The following is a 15,499-nucleotide window of genomic DNA, read 5'->3' on the forward strand; positions in this document are numbered from 1 at the left end:
GCCAACCAACATTAGCTTAGCGCTGATGGCGCCAGGAGAAGAGTGAGAAATCCTCAAGTAAATTGTGACCATAGCCTGACTGTTTCAGAGTTTAACTAAGCTGGTCCCATAAAATTTAAAAAAAAGCCTCGGCATACATCCTAATGCGTTAAATGAATCCATTTAAAAAAAAAATGAGTTTGACCATTTAGATTGCCCGGAAAACGTTACCGAGCGGGGAAAAAAATAAACCAGTTTTTGTTTCTCGTCGGACACTTTTGAGAACCGGATAACAACAAACGCGGAAGCAACGCAGAAGTCGGCAACGCCACGAAACTTTGTAAGTAAACGCACGTGCCAGAATTCGGCCTTTTTCTGCGTATTATACTTTTGTATATTATGCTGCTTTTTATCATTTGTGGCCACGTTGTTTTGGCTGAGTTGACGTACGCGGACGTTGGAAGCGTTGCCGATGCAGTATTCAATTCCACCATAGGAGGGCGGTCGCGCCACACCACAGTTGAAAACATTTGGATTTCATCTAACAATACCAAGCCATCCAAGCACAGTACCACAAACAGAAAAAAAAAAAAAAAAACATTTAAGGGCGTTGGATACTGTTCTTGTAAGTTACTACGGCTTTGCGTTGTCGAATGACTTGACACGGACCAAACTATGAGCAACGATCATTGTTTTAATTTCCGTCACATCCAAGTTCAAGATTCAAGTTTCAAGATTCATGCTTAAAAAAACGTTTGACTATTGTCACGATGTGTTCAATGCCTTTACCGTGCATTTTGCCACGGCTTATTGTTACTATTTTTCCAAAGCCCACTTCTTAAATGCTGTGCTTTCGATCAATTTGAGGGCTTTTACTCTCCCGAATGACAAAGCCTAAACGCCAAGACGTTCCCGAGACTCGTTTGGTAAACATTGACCGCCTCTCGGCCGAACTTTGCACTTACCGGGCCACTCAATAACTAGTAGCTTTAGATCAAATATAATCGCTGACGCATTCCCTCCAGGCCGCGCGAAACCAGCGAAGGCCAGTCGGGTTTGGCGGGAAACGGGTTTCGTGGGACTCAGGCGTCCAGAGCTCGGATCCGGACGTAGATGCCGTTGATGGAGCGGAGCACCACCCGAGGAAGGATCTTGGGCTCGCGGGCGGGGTCCTCCGTCAGCCGGTACCTCATCAGAACCGAGGCCACCGCCACTTTGAGCTCGTTCATGGCGAAGTTCTGACCGATGCAGTTTCTACCGGGGAGGAAAAAAACGGGATCGGGCCTTTCGCGCGGGCGGCAAACGTTTGCCTTTGCTAAACAGGTGACGCAAAACGGATTTGCCCGGAGGGGTCGGCAAACTGACCTGGGGCCGGCGGAAAACGGCACGAAAGCGTGCGGCGATCTTCGCGAGGTCTTCTCTGGCAGGAAGCGAAGTGGGTCGAACTCCTGGGACGGCGACAGCAAAAAATTCTCCAGCAGTCCAATAAGCGCAATTCTCATTCCGGTCCCTTTGACTCCAGTGAGATATTTCCGAGAATTTTTCTTTTGGTCGTCTTGAGAGTCCACGCTTTCAACTTTCTTTGTCGAAATCCTGACATTGTTCTCAGAATTCTCATTTTAGGCATGAAGATTTTAGTGAGAATTTTGAGAGGATTTTTCTGTTGGTAAAGTTCTGCAATTGGAATTCTCACTTTAAACTCTTTTCGAAGGCAACATTCTGACTTTGGCCTGAGAATTCTGACTTTTTTCTCCGGAATTCTCATTTCGTTCACTTTGACGAGGGGAAACATTTCTGTTCATAAGAGTTTTGTCTTGAGGAGTCTCACTTGAAGTCAAAAATCGGACTTTGAAATGACAATTGTGACTATTCTCAAAATTCTGATGACCAGTCAGAATTCGGAGTCAGAATTCTGATTTTATAGTCTGAATTCTCATTTTTGGGGGCAGAGTTTGGAAGCGAGAATCCTGACATTCTTTTTCCTTACGTTTGGGTTTTCCCAGACGGCGGGGTTCCTGTGAAGCGAATACAGACTCGTCCCGACGAGACAACCTGGAGAAAAAAGCATTTTTCAGTGGGCGGGCGGGACCTTTGCGTCTTCGGGCCGCGACCGACCTGCCGGCAAAGTCCTGCCGTCGGGAAAAGTGACGGGCCGGGTGAGTTTCCGGGCCGTTCCCGGCACGGGCGGGAACATCCGCATGGATTCTTTGATGCACATGGTGGTATAGGGCATTTTGGCCAGATCCTCCCTAAGGCGAGACGGGCCCGCTCAAGGAGGAGACCATTTTGGCTTTGCTCGTTTGCGTTACCACTCCAAGGCGTCTTTGGCGCGCAGGACCCGGGCGATCTCCCGGCGGCACTCGTCCTGGTGTGGCGGGTATCGGGCCAGGTTGTAGAGGATGAAGGAGAGGGCGCTGGCCGTGGTGTCGTGGCCCTCGAACATGAAGGTGTCCACTTCGGCTCGGATGTCCTCGTCCGAAAGGCCCCGCTGATTCTCGTCCTGGAGGACCAAACCGAGAGAAACCCTTGTTAGTGAGCTTCCTGTTCTGGCTTCTGCCTGTTTTGGGCCAGGCAAACCCGTCTGACAAAAGGCCATGGCGCGCTTCCCCGAATATAAGGCGCACCCGCGTATAGGACGCAGCCGAATCCCGCAATTTTCTATCTTAGCGTGTAGAGCGGGGGCGTCAAACCCCGTCGGATCGCGGGCCAAAGTACCCGCGGTTTCAAACGGGGCCACGTAGGAAATGGCCCAATTTAAGGCCGAAAAGAACGGGGCGTCTTCCATTTGGGGAATCGCGCTATCGGGAGGCTCGCGGCGCTCAGCTTACCCTTGCTAAGAGGAGGATGTCCAGGAAGTCCAAGTTCCTTTTGGTCCGGATGCTTTGGGGCTCCTTCTCGTTCTTCAGGGCTTCTTTTCTCTTTCGGATCACTTCCTCTTTGAAAAGCCGAAGACGCGACTTGAGCGCTCGCTCGGGGGAGGTTGCGCTTCGGGCCCCGCGGCCTCTCACCCGTATGCGTGTGAGCCACCTTGCAGGCTCTCCTGAAGCGGAAGCCGTGCGGGCTGAGGTGGAAGACCAGGTCGTTGTGGTACGGGAAGGTCCGGAAGCGCAGGTTGATCAGATCGCTCAGCTCGTACACCGATTTGATGTAGTCGTTTGTTTGGCTGGAGGCGGGAGGGGAAGCGTGGGCGCGGGAGGGCGGGCCGGCGCCGGCGGCGGCGGCGGCGGCGGCGGCGGCGGCGGGGGGCGACCCACCTCTGGGTCTGGCACCGGCTGTCGCAGCTGAAGGCGCACTTCATGATGGTGTCCAGCGTCATCAGGCTGACGTGTTGGAACAGCTCGAAGGACTCGCCGCTCTCGGAATAACGCTCCCATTTGTCCTAGCCGCCGCGCAAGTTGGAATTTGCTATTCTGACAGCCTATCCCGTAATCGGCTAAAATCAAAAAGATGCGTGATGAGCTTTCGCCAAATTGGGTGGAAACTGGAAAGGAACTCCCCTCCGTGTAATATAAAAGACTATTTTCAAATACAGTATCGGGCGCACAGCATTATAAGGCGCATAGAATAGAAGCTCCAGTAGTGGATGGACTTGCGTTCTACGTCTGCGCTGAAGGGAGTGTCTGGCGCGCCGGATTACAAGGCGCACCTTCAATGAATGGCCTATTTGAAAAGTGCTTTCATAAACACTGTGGGGCGCACCGCATTATAAGGCGCTCGGAATAGAAAGTAGACTAGTGGGCGGGCTCGCGTTATGCAGCCACGAGATGGAGCTGCGCTAAACGGAAGATCAAGAAAAAAACAGATAAGCCAGTCACCCGAGTGAACAGAGTGGCCATTTTTGCTGGCTAAAACAAAGTCCATTGCAGCTCATATTAAAGGGACAGTGTGTAGGATTTCGAGCGTTTTTCATTCAAAAGGAATAAATGAAATGATGGTAAATTTCAAAAACTTGCAAATGACCAACAGTAAGTTTTAAATATAATCATAGGTATAGTTATGATTATATTACACGAGGGGTGGCACTTATCCGGAGGCGGCCATGTTTCTTATAGCCAAGGACAACGGTGAGTGCAGCACCTCCTGCTGGCCGTAGTGAAAAACGCTCTAAATCTTACACACAATTCCCTTTAAGGCTTCCGATCATCCAATTAGTCGTACGGCAATGGAATGTTTTTAGACTTTATTTGATATTTTCAAAGTTCTTTTTTGAACGCGTGCACTTACCAACATGATTTTAGCTGAGTCGGCCATTAGCGGGATGTATGATTTCAGCACATCGTAGTGGAAGCCCGGCGTCAGGAGCTTTCTGTGGCGGAACCATTTTTGACCGTGGGACACCAGCAAGCCGTCGCCTGAGGATGGAACGCGTGGCCATCCACTTCATTGATTCGCATCTTTGCAGTGCGTGTTCCAATTGATTTGATCTTCATTTGAAAGGAGACGTGTACTGTTCCCGTCACGGCATTCAAATGCGCTAGCGTATTTTTGGGCCCTAAACAGCATCGGTATATAAGTCACGGATAAGTCACGGAGTCATCGAAAGGCTTGCGAATGTCATAAGTTATCCTCCAGCGCCTCCCGGTGGCTTTGGGGTCTCAACACAAAAATTTCTATTGCGCCCTGTTAGCGAGTTGTCCTTGAAAGGATGAATGCAAAAATCGGGAGGAATGCATGATAAAACATGGGGGTTTTAATATGTCCGAAAGGAACATTTTTTTCCAATTTTGAATGGCAGTAAATGAGACCGACATGGGCTCAATTTGACGTGTGCGGGGTGTAGCTCTCGACATCCCCTTTGCAAGCTTTTAGAAGGGACGCGGAACGCCATATTGAAAGTTGACATGTTTTGATAGCCTATGCAAAGTTTAGCCTCCTACGTGTTTTTTTTTGGTATGCTTTTCCTTTGATATCAAACATCGAGAACATCTAAAAAGCCCGAGTTGGGTGAGAATTTCCCCCGGTGGTTAAAAATATAATCATTTTAAAATTTGTCCAGATGTGTTTTGTGAAGTGGCAATTGATTTTCTAATGCTGTTTTTGATTTCCTGATACTTGGAGAAACCCTGCTAAAATCCCTCCTACATGTTGTACCCTCAGGGGTACTCCGACGCCCAATTTGCCAACCACTGCCTTAGGGGTATGTCAACTTATGAGCGTAACTGGATACCAGCAGGAAGTCATTTTTCCACTTGTTTTGATCTAAACTAAACATTGAATCTGCAACGTTTTGGAAGCGTGCGTTTTCCTAGCACGAGCCAATGCTAGCAAGAGCTTTTGCCTCCTCGCTTATGATGCGCAGCCGTAAAAGAAGGAAACTATTTTGCATGCGGGGAAGTTTTTTGTCATGTCAAAAACAAGTACTCTTAACAACCTCTAGCAGCAAAGAAAACAAAAGTTCTTACCAATCCACTCCTTGATGTATTTATATGCAAAATCATCTTTTGGCTCTGTAAGGTAAAAAAAAAGAAAGTATTATACAGTATATACATATATATCCTGTGGACATTTGGAACATGTGCAAGCAAAAGTTAAGTAGCTTTACGTTTAGTCCCAGTGTTTGCAAATGGGTCGCTAACAGGAAAATTTTGTGACCTTCAGCAAACAGATCTTGGGAAGAATTCTGTCAAAGACGGGGCAAAAACAAACATGCACAAAAAAAAAAATCAAACATAAAATTGTATTACGCTAATGCACTGGAGGGGGAAAAAAAGCGCTTTTATCCAACTAAATTCAGGTCAAGCAACTTTTTTGAGCGCCTAACGCAGGGTTGTCCAATATACGGCCCACGGGCTACAACAGGCCCGCGAAAGGGTTTAATCCGGCCCGCAAAATGATTTTAAGTAAAAAAAATGAATCATAAATCTTTGTTATTTTAACGCAGAAGTGGCAAACTTTTTATTTTTTTATGGTGGGCCATACAGTAGTTATAGTTTCTGTCATAGGCCCGAAAGGACTGAAGTCAAATCCATTTTCAAGTTGCTCACACACTTTTGCTAGTTTTGAAATCAGAGGACTGTTGTTTGGTTGTTTCCCCACCCCCAACAAAAAAACAAACAAAAAACTTTTGAGTCAACTTGCAAGTTTCTTATTTCAGCCAGAAACTTGAAGTCAAATCAGCATTTGGAGGGCCTCATAAAATGATGAGGCCCCCGGGCCGCCAGTGTGGCACCTGGGATCTAAATTGTTGAAAATGGCTGGGCAACACCTGCCATTTCATATTTTTCTGCTGGTATTTTCGACATTGGAACCAAGTGGAGGTTCCGTGCCATATGGGTGAAATTTCAGCTCCCTGGCATCTTCCTTCAATGTTTTCCCTTTGATGCGCAAACCCTTCTTCATAAAGATAAAGGATTGTAGCAAACTGGCGTAATAACGCGGATGGCCACGCCGCTGAAAATGGTCTAGCTACGCCCCCCGCCAACAACGGATTTGGACTTCACGGTTCCAAAACAGGCTGCCGGCCGATGGCGTCGATGGTCAAGCTGCAGAAAAAGGAAACTAGATCGCGCACCTGTTGACATCAGGATGCTTTTGACATAGTCCGGGTGGTGGATGTTGAGGAAACAGACGAATGGACCGAACCAGAGCGGAAAGGCGTAGGGGTACCGCGCCCCCCAACTGGCAACCAGGTCTAAGTCCGTTCCGTCTTGCTTGAACTGAAAGAGACGGCAAGAAAGAGCAAAAGGTGGCGTTTGCGCGCACCCGCCTCATCTTGCGCGGCGAACCTGCAGGACGTGACCGAAGAACCAGTGTCCCGGCGGTCCCGCGAACGCCTCAAAGTTTCGTAAGGCATCCCTCCTCTGGATCAGGAGCACGACGAGTTTGTACACGAAAGCGACGAGGCACAGCAGAGCCAGGGAATGTTGCACGAAGCGACACGACGGCAGCCCCCCCGCGAGATTCTCGCTAAGCGACATGTTTGCGAAGGCGACCGAGACGCAGATGCGGCCGACTGACTCGCGCACTTTGGTTTCGCCTGCCTACAGGCGGCGTGACGTCGACGCCGCTCGCACCGCGATGGGCGGGGGCTGAGCACGAATCAATCATTTACGCGCACGCTCCGTCCTTCTCCTCTTTTTGTCGCGAAACTTATGTTGGGCTTGTGTCGCTAGGCGCTGAAAGGGAAAGCGCTCGGGAAAAACAAAAAACACACACTCCCCCGCGTTACTCAACTTCCTCCTCTAGGTGGCGGCAGTGTGTCAAAGTTGCGCAACTGGTCAAACTGGAGACCCAGATATAATTTGGTACGTCGTGCTATTTCAGTGCACAACAAAATGCAACCCGAGACTAGTGTTTTTCTTTTTTTTCTTCGTAAGAGCCCCATAATCGGGGTGAAGTAAGAGAAGAACCACAGAACTTCATATGAGTAGAAACAACATTGAAACTCAATGCCGCAATGAAATGGAATGCTGTGTGCCTTATTAAAATTAGTTTTAATAAGAGGGGAAATATAAGGGGAAAACAAAGACAGACAGACAGACAGACAGACAAACAGACGGATAGATAGATAGAGAGAGAGAGAGAGAGAGAGAGAGAGAGAGAGAGAGAGAGAGAGAGAGAGAGAGAGAGAGAGAGAGAGAGAGAGAGAGGTAATAGCAGCTCCTTTACACTAAGTGGCGGTATGCACCAAATAGTTGTAATTCGCCAAACTAAAGAAGAAGAGGATGCGGAAGTTAAATAGATGCTAATTGGCTTGCCAGCTGACTTCGTTTGAATGAACGGACTCGAGAGGATATGTGCATCCTCGGGTGGATTTTTTTTTTTGTACAACCCCCAGCGAATCTTGTTCTGGTGCCGTTGTGGCTTGATTAACAAGTCGCGACAGTTTAACGCTCGTTGAACGGACACAGTTCGGAATCCTTAGCTCACAAACGTTGACATAGCGAGCTAGCTAACAAGGCTACACAGGCGTCGAATGAGCAGACGACCGTGAGGCCTAGTGGATCCTCGGCGTTTCCTGCGAAGGCTATCCCGAGCCTCGTCGATCGACGCCGGCGACTGACCTCCGGCAGTTGGAGCTTCGGGAAGTCAAAGGTGATTTTTTTTCAAAATTTGCCTGTTTTATTTTCGACGACACGAGTCCTGTTATTGAGATTAAGTGTACTTCGATGCTGTAGTTGCCGAAGCCTGATGGAGGCTCCTCCAGTCACCGTGATGCCCGTCACCGGGGGCACCATCAACATGATGGAGTACCTTTTACAAGGTAAGTTTCATTCACTCACTGGAATCAAACATTAGAAGTAGAAACCAATCTGTATGCAAAGGACCCCGGTCCACCAGAAACTTAACGATTGCTCAAATGCTGTAAACGCTGACTGCAACATCTCAGTCAAACGATAACATACACTTTGCATTTATCAATGAACAAGCAGTGCAACAACATTGCCGGTGTTACCGTGTGCCAGGGATGGTTATAGGTTTATGGGTTTTGAGTTGCTGGCATGAGTAATTCAAAGGTTTTTTTTTGTTGTTGTTTTGCATTCTAGCACAGTTACATAAATTCATTTATCAATTCCACTACTGTAAGTCGTCGCGTCCGTTATGTCTTATCTTGTTTTTGTTCTGCCCGACCGAAGTGTCATTTGATGTTTGGCAATTTCTTGAATGCTTCCTAGATGTCATGATGTTCTGAAAAAAAAAGTTGAAAGTTTTGGCACATGTATCTTTCAGTGGTGCACACACTATACCAATCCCTTTTATACACTTGGATTACAGTTAGACGTATTTGGCTGCTGGAAAATAGTTGTTTTTGTCCTACTTGGGGCCAATCGTTTTTTCTTCTTTTTTGCTGGGAAAACGTCCAGCGATCGCGTCCCCGCCGCGTTTAAGCGAACGGACGGGCCGGCCCCGTCTGACGCCGCCGCCTTGTGTGTGTGTGACTTCAGGAAGTGTGTTGGACCAGGCCCTGGAAAGCCTTTTGCACCGCCTGCGGGGGCTTTGCGACAACACGGAACCGGCCGCCTTCACCGACCACGAGCTGGTTTATCTCCTGAAGGGCCAACAGGGGAACCCTTTCATCCTGCGCGCTCGCCGATCGCTGTCCCGGCCGGCCGCCCCCTGGCACCTGCGCTACCTGGGCCAGCCCGAGGTGGGCGACAAGAGCCGGCACGCGCTGGTGCGCAACTGCGTGGACGTGGCCGCCTCGCACAGCTTACCCGACTTCCTCAACGAGATGGGCTTCCGCATGGACCACGAGTTCGTGGCCAACGGGCACGTCTTCCGCAAGGGCGCCATGAAAGTGCTGGTCAGCAAGCTGTCGCGCGTCCTGGTCCCGGGCAACACGGACAACACCGAGCGCCTGTCGCTCTCTTACTTGGTGGAGCTGAGCGTCTTGGCGCCGGCCGGCCAGGACACCGTGTCGGAGGACATGCGCGCCTTCGCCGAGCAGCTCAAGCCGCTGGTCCACCTGGAGAAGATCGACCCCAGCAAACAGAGGCATTGAAGACGTCGTCCGAGGCCTCGGGCTTCGCCGTCCGTTTCGGGGAGCTTTCGGACGCGGGGTCGCCCTTTCGCTCGGCAAAACGACCTTGGCCTTTGGAGAGGACGGAACGAGGCGCCGACCCATTTTGGATTGTAAATAATACACAGCTCAAACAAATAAATACAAGCTGGACTACCGCCTCGTTGAATGTGAAATTGAATACGTCCACGAGTTCCACGTCGGCTAACGGGAGAACTTTCCGCGTGTTGCCGAGCTGCCGCCGTGGAGTCCGCGTTTTTCATCGGCATGCTCATTTGAATGTACTGCTTTCAGACATACATGGCTAAATTTAAAAAAAATGGGGGGGAGGGAATGGCCAAATGAAACCTTAATGACTACTGAACAATGTCTACTTAAATTTCGGACCATCATTTGTGTGAAGTAGGCGAAATGCAAAAAGAACAAACTCTTAAAACCGCTAATCTCTTAATTTTCACTAAGTGTTCCGGAAAACGATGCCCTTTTCATACGCTAGGGGTCGCTGTCGCTCCTCGAAGCGGCCGGCCTCCTAATTGCTCTGCTTGACTCACCGCCGCGGATCATCTAGAGGAGCTTCGGTTGCTATGGAAATAATTAGCTGCGAGATCTGCGGCCCCCCGCCCCCGCCCAGCCCCCCGCGCTCTAATTAGCTTTCTCAATTGCTTAATGATACATAGACCTGTGAAAGGCTTTCTTTCTTCCCCTCAACAAAAGCATTGATTTTCCCTCCCCTCTCGCGCTCATTTCTACTGTTAACCCATTAGTGGCTCTTTCATGGGAACTTGAGCTGGCGCTATTACACATGAAAGCGGCGCATCTGCCTCAGGTTCTTCCCACTTCACGCTGCGCTCCAAATTGGCCTCTCTGCCAGTGTGTCAACATCGCGGCCGATGTGTAGCGCGGCCACTGAAGTAACTAATGCACATCCTGTCAGTTGACATCATAATGCGTGCAATAAGACGTGAGTGCCTCTAATAATATCCGTCCAGGAAGATGCATTTGCCGCGCGGAGGGACCGCCTCGACGGCTCTGTCCGGAGCACTTGACCTACCTGCAAATCACAGGTGATGAGGGCAAATTTGCTGAGGCGGAAGCGGGGGGTGCTGCGTCCTTGGGGCTCGAGACCTTTTCCGTGCTCCCGTCGACCGGCCGGCCGTCTTCTCGGCCTTCTTGTGTTCGACCTTCGTTTTCCTCCCCCCCGAAAATTCAATCGCGCTCTGGAGTGGACGCCGATTGGCTGTCGTTTTGCTTGGCATAAGATGATAGGCTCCTGTTGTGGGCGGGAGGGCGTAAGGAAGACGTGAAAATGGAAGAGCGCGTGAGGGTCGCCGGCCCGATTGATACGTTTGACGCACCTTTGATCAGGATGTTGTGATATGTGTTGTTTGGAAGGAGCTTCCCACCAGTCAAGTTTAGCTTGCCACATCAATGCAAAGCACCGAGCTGTGACCCCAGCTGTAGCAACAAAGGCACTAATGTGTGCAAAGCTATTTCAAACTAAACTGGAAAAACACATTTAACCCTTTCACTATCAACCCCCCCAAAACGTATTGCATGTATACTGTATTACTTGTTTATCAGTCTCACATAGTTGGAAAATTAGGCAAAAATTCCCACTTCCATAGATTAAAAATGAGTTTGACACCCCTAATGTGTCTGATTAGTTTCTGACCCGCGAAGCCCTTTGAGACCGTGCTCCATCCACTTGAAAGCACGTGTCCCGAGAGGGAAAAGGGCACTCTTTAAGGGGCGTCTCGCCCCGGCCGTACCCCGCGAGGCGGCCGGCGCTTCGGCGGCATCCGGTGGACGCTTTCCAGCGGGCCGAGGAAGCGAAGCGCCGCGTTTGCGCCGGGCCTGAATTATGTATTAAAAAGGCTGGCAGATGCCGCCTCCTCGCCCGAGGCTTTCCGTGTCCGGCGTGGCTCGTCTGCACTCTGCTGGCTTTCTTCCACTTCATCTTGTGTTTAGCGCGCCGCTCTTTGGTGATGAGCCGCACTCCGCTCCACCTCGCCCGGGGAACGCGGGAGGCCTCGCCGGGCTAATCGGCGTCTTGGCATCGGGCCGAACGGGCTCTTGCGGACGCTCTTGCTCTTTCGGGCCCGCTTCACGTGGACCGACTGGGCCGCGCGGTCTTCACGGGCCCTTTTTTCATTATTTTATTACTGCTGGTCCATGTCAAAAATAGGCAAAAATATTGCATGCAAGTTTTGGAAATAAATGCTTTCAAAAGGACTAAAATCAGAGGATATTTACTGATGCTGACATTCTAGGAGTTTGGACAGGTCGGAGATGATTTGCTGATCGTCTTACTTGGGATATTATTCCAAACTTTCTTTACCCAAGTGACGACTGTTGCGAGATCAGAGCGTGGAACGTTTTTCCCCCTCACCTGCCGACATCCACGCGTGCCACCGCTGTTGTGTTTTTGGCTTGAAGTCCGGCCGGATTTTCCTTTTCATAATGCTTCAAAGTCCGTCGGGGGGAAATAAAATGGCACACAGCCTCGTCAAGAGGCAATTTGGCGTCGCTTGACGAAATGCAATTTGCGATGTTCTGTGCAAACAAAATAGTTTCATACCTTTTTTTTATTTATGTATATTTACAGTTACAGCGACAGTGTCAACATATTAACATATTGCACATAACTTATATATACAATCATACATATAAAGATACCATCACTTCCGATTGAATTATGCTTGCCAGGACAGCGGGTGGCCTCGGTGGCATGGTTTAGGGCCAGGTTTTTTGATTTTTGCGCGTCTCCGTGTGCGTTCCCTGGGCATTTACCTATTAAATGTAATTAATTGTCTAAGGCAGATCGCGATAATTAATCACATTTTGTTAGACCCAAGAAAGAGGCAGAGGAGTCATTACCTGCGCGCGCCCGTTTCTTTCCATTCCGCCACGGTCTTAATTAAAACTCTTGGCAGCCATTGTCTTTGTTGTCTGGGAGGCTAAATATGCCAAGTTGGCAGCGGCGGGCGCGTCGGAGGCAGGACGGCGCTCGGGGCAGGAAGTCTCAAAGAGGGGCGGCGGTGCCGCCGGGGGAGCCCAGATCCAGCTTCACCTTGCGAGGGAGGGGAGGAGCGCCGCCGACTGTTGCCTTGGATTGCGGCCGTCTCCTTGCTGTGTCATTGCGGGCCCATATGCTTGTTAGGGAGTGCGGCTTGCGCGCTGGGAAGGGAGAGACCGGAGGAGCGGGGGAGGGGGGAGGGAGGGGCGGGGTGGGCCGGGCCGGGCCGGGCCGGGGGGGTCTCGGCCTTCTCGACGCGCATCAAACTCCCCGGAGGCATCTTGTGGCTTCTTTTATTGCGATCCCATTGGGAAGCTTTGCCCGTGTTACGCAACCTTGTCGGGCTGCGGGGGGGGGGGGGGGGGGGGGGCATTCGGGGGGGTCGTGTCCCCGAGCCTTCCGCCCCCAAAAATTCCAGCCGCTCTTTTTTTCCAGGGTGCTAATTGACAGGCCGGCCCGGCTCCCGGATGCCGCCGCAGGCTCGCGGCCGCGCGAGGTGATAAACCGCCGGCGGGAACGCGGCGTTCCGGGACGGGCCGCGCCGCGCCGCGCCACGCCGCGCTCCAGGAATGTCTGCTATGGCCGCGGTGGCCTTCGCTCTCACGACTCTGCTCCTCCGCCTTTCTGACCGGCTTCCTCGACTCCGACCGCATTTCGGGCCATCTGCGCAAATTCCGTACACAAACGGCCATGCGCCTGGCCGCGCTTGACCCCCGCAGGTGCGCCGTCCGCGTCCGACTTCTGCTTCCAGTTTCTGCCGGAGGGCCGTCAAACCAAATTTGGACTCGCTCGCGCACGTTGGCTAGTTTGGAAATCAGAGGCCGGTAAAAACTGCTCGAAAGAGAGCGCGGGAACAAAAATTGGTCGTTTCTTGGGCCTTGTCCTTCGAAAATGGAAGGACTCCAGGTGCTCCTTATAGTGCGGAAAATAAGCTAATAATGTGTCTCTGAATTAAACTCTGTTTTTTTTTTCTTTTAAACCGTCCTAGGGGAGCATCCGTTTTGCCACCCGCCGTCCTTTGAAAATGACATCAGGAACGACCAATCACGGCTCAGCTTTGCAGCCGTCGCATGAGCAAGCTGGGAAAACAGGTGAGCTCTGATTGGAAAATGTTTGGCTTGACTTGCCCTTTAAAGAAGATTCGCTTTTATCTGATACAGTAGCGCAATGCAACTGTTCCAAGCATTTTGCTCTTATTTCGAAAGGAAAACGGAACCGTTCCCGCCACGACATTGAAAAGCATTCCGTTCGATTTGCTCATGTGTACGGAAACCCCGTTCGAATGTCTCGTAGCTCCCGAGGCGCTTCCGCGCCCCCCTCATTTGAGAAGCGGCGGTTCGAGACACGCAGCGCGGCGGCGGCGGCTCAAGTGTCTGTCTGACATTGGCTCTGTGCTCTCAGCCTTGTGCCACTTTGAAGTGCACGCTTTGCATGCACAAGGCACATTGGCAGACTGGCTCTCACACACACACACACACACACAAAACGCTGCTTGTGATGTGGCTGGCGTGGCGCTCGGAAAATGCTTCGCGTCAACTCCGATGTGCTGCGGAGACCTCGCCGCGGCTCTCCCGCGCAGCGCCCGCGACTTGCGAGGTCCGGTCCCGTGCCAAGCCTTTGAACCTTTGCGCGGCTGAATGTGTGTGTGTGTGTGTATATATATATATATATATATATATATATATATATATATATATATATATATATATATTACAAATTAAGAGCAAATTAATTGGAACACAAAGCAACTCATCCCTACAGATATCAATATGCAAATCTAATTTCATCCTTTTTAATGCATGGATGGCAAACAAAATATTTTTTCAAATCAAGAGCAGATTAATTGGAACACAAAGCAGTGCTAATGAGGAAAAGACAGGAGGACATTGTTGAAAGATAAGTTGTCGGAAGATCAAATCCTCCTCACTTTTTCTGCACACCCGGAAGGTTTTGAGAAGCCCCGCTACCGCATCTCCGCATCTGCATCTGCATCTGCATCCATACGCAGGGCTTCTGTCACCACACGATTTTCGCTTTGTTTGTTATTGGTCTTCACGTGAAACTATGACTTTATTCTTCTGACTTTTCTACCGTTTTCTTGCAAATAGACAACGTCAGTATAAATACCGACGAGCGTTTCCGTCGAGATTCATTTTTCGTAACAAGGTGACTTTGGTTTTGCATCGCAGTCCCGTAACATTCAAGAAACGTTGTTTTGGTTCCGACGCGCCAAACGATAGAGCGCCAAATAGTTCGAGGTCCCAGCTTTTCCCAAGACTTGACTGTATGAAAATCCTCCCAAAAAACAAAAAAAATTCAACAATGATAGAACACATTGGGGCTACACTAACGACGATTTCAGTCAATTAATCGGTCAGTTTGTTGTCGATTTTTCCAATTGTCAGTACTTAATATTTGACAGTTTTCAATTCCTACATGGTTATTTGACGCTCAAAAGTAGTTATGGATGAATTTGATGAGCATTTAGTTGCCGATTAATTGATGAACTGTTGCACCTACAATACCTGTACGTTATGACGTTATCCGCCTAAGCAGATTTTTATTCTGCTGTCTACAGCTTGAAATCCACAGTACTTAATATTTACTGTTTGACAGTTTTATATTCTGCACGATTATTTGATGAGAAAAAAATAGTCCTGGATTAATTTGAAGAGAATTTAGTTGCAGATTAATCGATTAACTGTTACGCTTAGAATACAACTTGAAAATCATCTGAATCCGCTGCGTTTGAAGGAGAAGCTTCGAAAAGACGCGGGATACCGGCCCTCAAGGATTGGAGTTTGACACCTGTGCATCAGGGCATCATCCGCCTGAATCAGATTTTATTCCGGCGTCTGCAGCTTTTTCACGTAGAAGAAACAATTCACAACTATGTAGACAGCTCAACGCTAACATTGTTGAAATAATGAGCCAACAAACAACGGAGCGCGCCATAAAAACTATGACGAGCTGGAAATGTTTGGAAAAGGTTCCCAGGCGCCATCCCGCCGCACTCACCTGACCGCGTCCAAAAAATGTCCACT

At 49.7% G+C, this 15,499-nt stretch overlaps 3 protein-coding genes across 4 annotated transcripts in view; 2 read left to right on the forward strand and 1 right to left on the reverse strand.

Moving 5' to 3' along the window:
• Nucleotides 1–263: 263 nt before the first annotated feature.
• Nucleotides 264–9,597, forward strand: med18 (mediator of RNA polymerase II transcription, subunit 18 homolog (yeast)). The gene is made up of 4 exons (XM_088410719.1): nucleotides 264–319; nucleotides 4,252–8,013; nucleotides 8,097–8,182; nucleotides 8,865–9,597. Exons 3-4 carry the CDS (start codon nucleotides 8,110–8,112, stop codon nucleotides 9,419–9,421), a joined length of 630 nt encoding a protein of 209 aa, XP_088266845.1. The 5' UTR covers nucleotides 264–319; nucleotides 4,252–8,013; nucleotides 8,097–8,109; the 3' UTR covers nucleotides 9,422–9,597.
• cyp4t8 (cytochrome P450, family 4, subfamily T, polypeptide 8) lies at nucleotides 656–7,139 on the reverse strand. The gene is made up of 12 exons (XM_088410718.1): nucleotides 6,705–7,139; nucleotides 6,491–6,635; nucleotides 5,382–5,426; nucleotides 4,204–4,331; nucleotides 3,234–3,358; nucleotides 2,988–3,142; nucleotides 2,808–2,914; nucleotides 2,289–2,479; nucleotides 2,095–2,228; nucleotides 1,967–2,031; nucleotides 1,345–1,427; nucleotides 656–1,233 (listed from the first exon to the last, which is right to left on the reverse strand). The coding sequence occupies exons 1-12, from the start codon at nucleotides 6,894–6,896 to the stop codon at nucleotides 1,062–1,064; spliced, it is 1,542 nt and encodes a 513-aa protein (XP_088266844.1). The 5' UTR covers nucleotides 6,897–7,139; the 3' UTR covers nucleotides 656–1,061.
• A 3,256-nt stretch (nucleotides 9,598–12,853) lies between the features above and the next one.
• LOC148425978 (forkhead box protein O6-like) overlaps nucleotides 12,854–15,499 on the forward strand; it is a 53,110-nt gene continuing 50,464 nt past the window's right edge. The window contains exons 1-2 of one of the 2 annotated variants that reach the window (XM_088409949.1): nucleotides 12,854–13,361; nucleotides 13,444–13,546. The gene's annotated coding sequence lies outside the window, so the exon portion shown is untranslated. Of the gene's footprint in view, nucleotides 13,547–15,499 lie in introns of both variants that reach the window. The other variant, XM_088409948.1, reaches the window with a different exon arrangement.

Source organism: Hippichthys cyanospilos, chromosome 3 (assembly GCF_059441005.1).
Source record: "Hippichthys cyanospilos isolate Australia breed blue-spotted pipefish chromosome 3, RoL_Hcya_1.0, whole genome shotgun sequence".
Classification (NCBI taxonomy): Eukaryota; Metazoa; Chordata; class Actinopteri; order Syngnathiformes; family Syngnathidae; genus Hippichthys; species Hippichthys cyanospilos.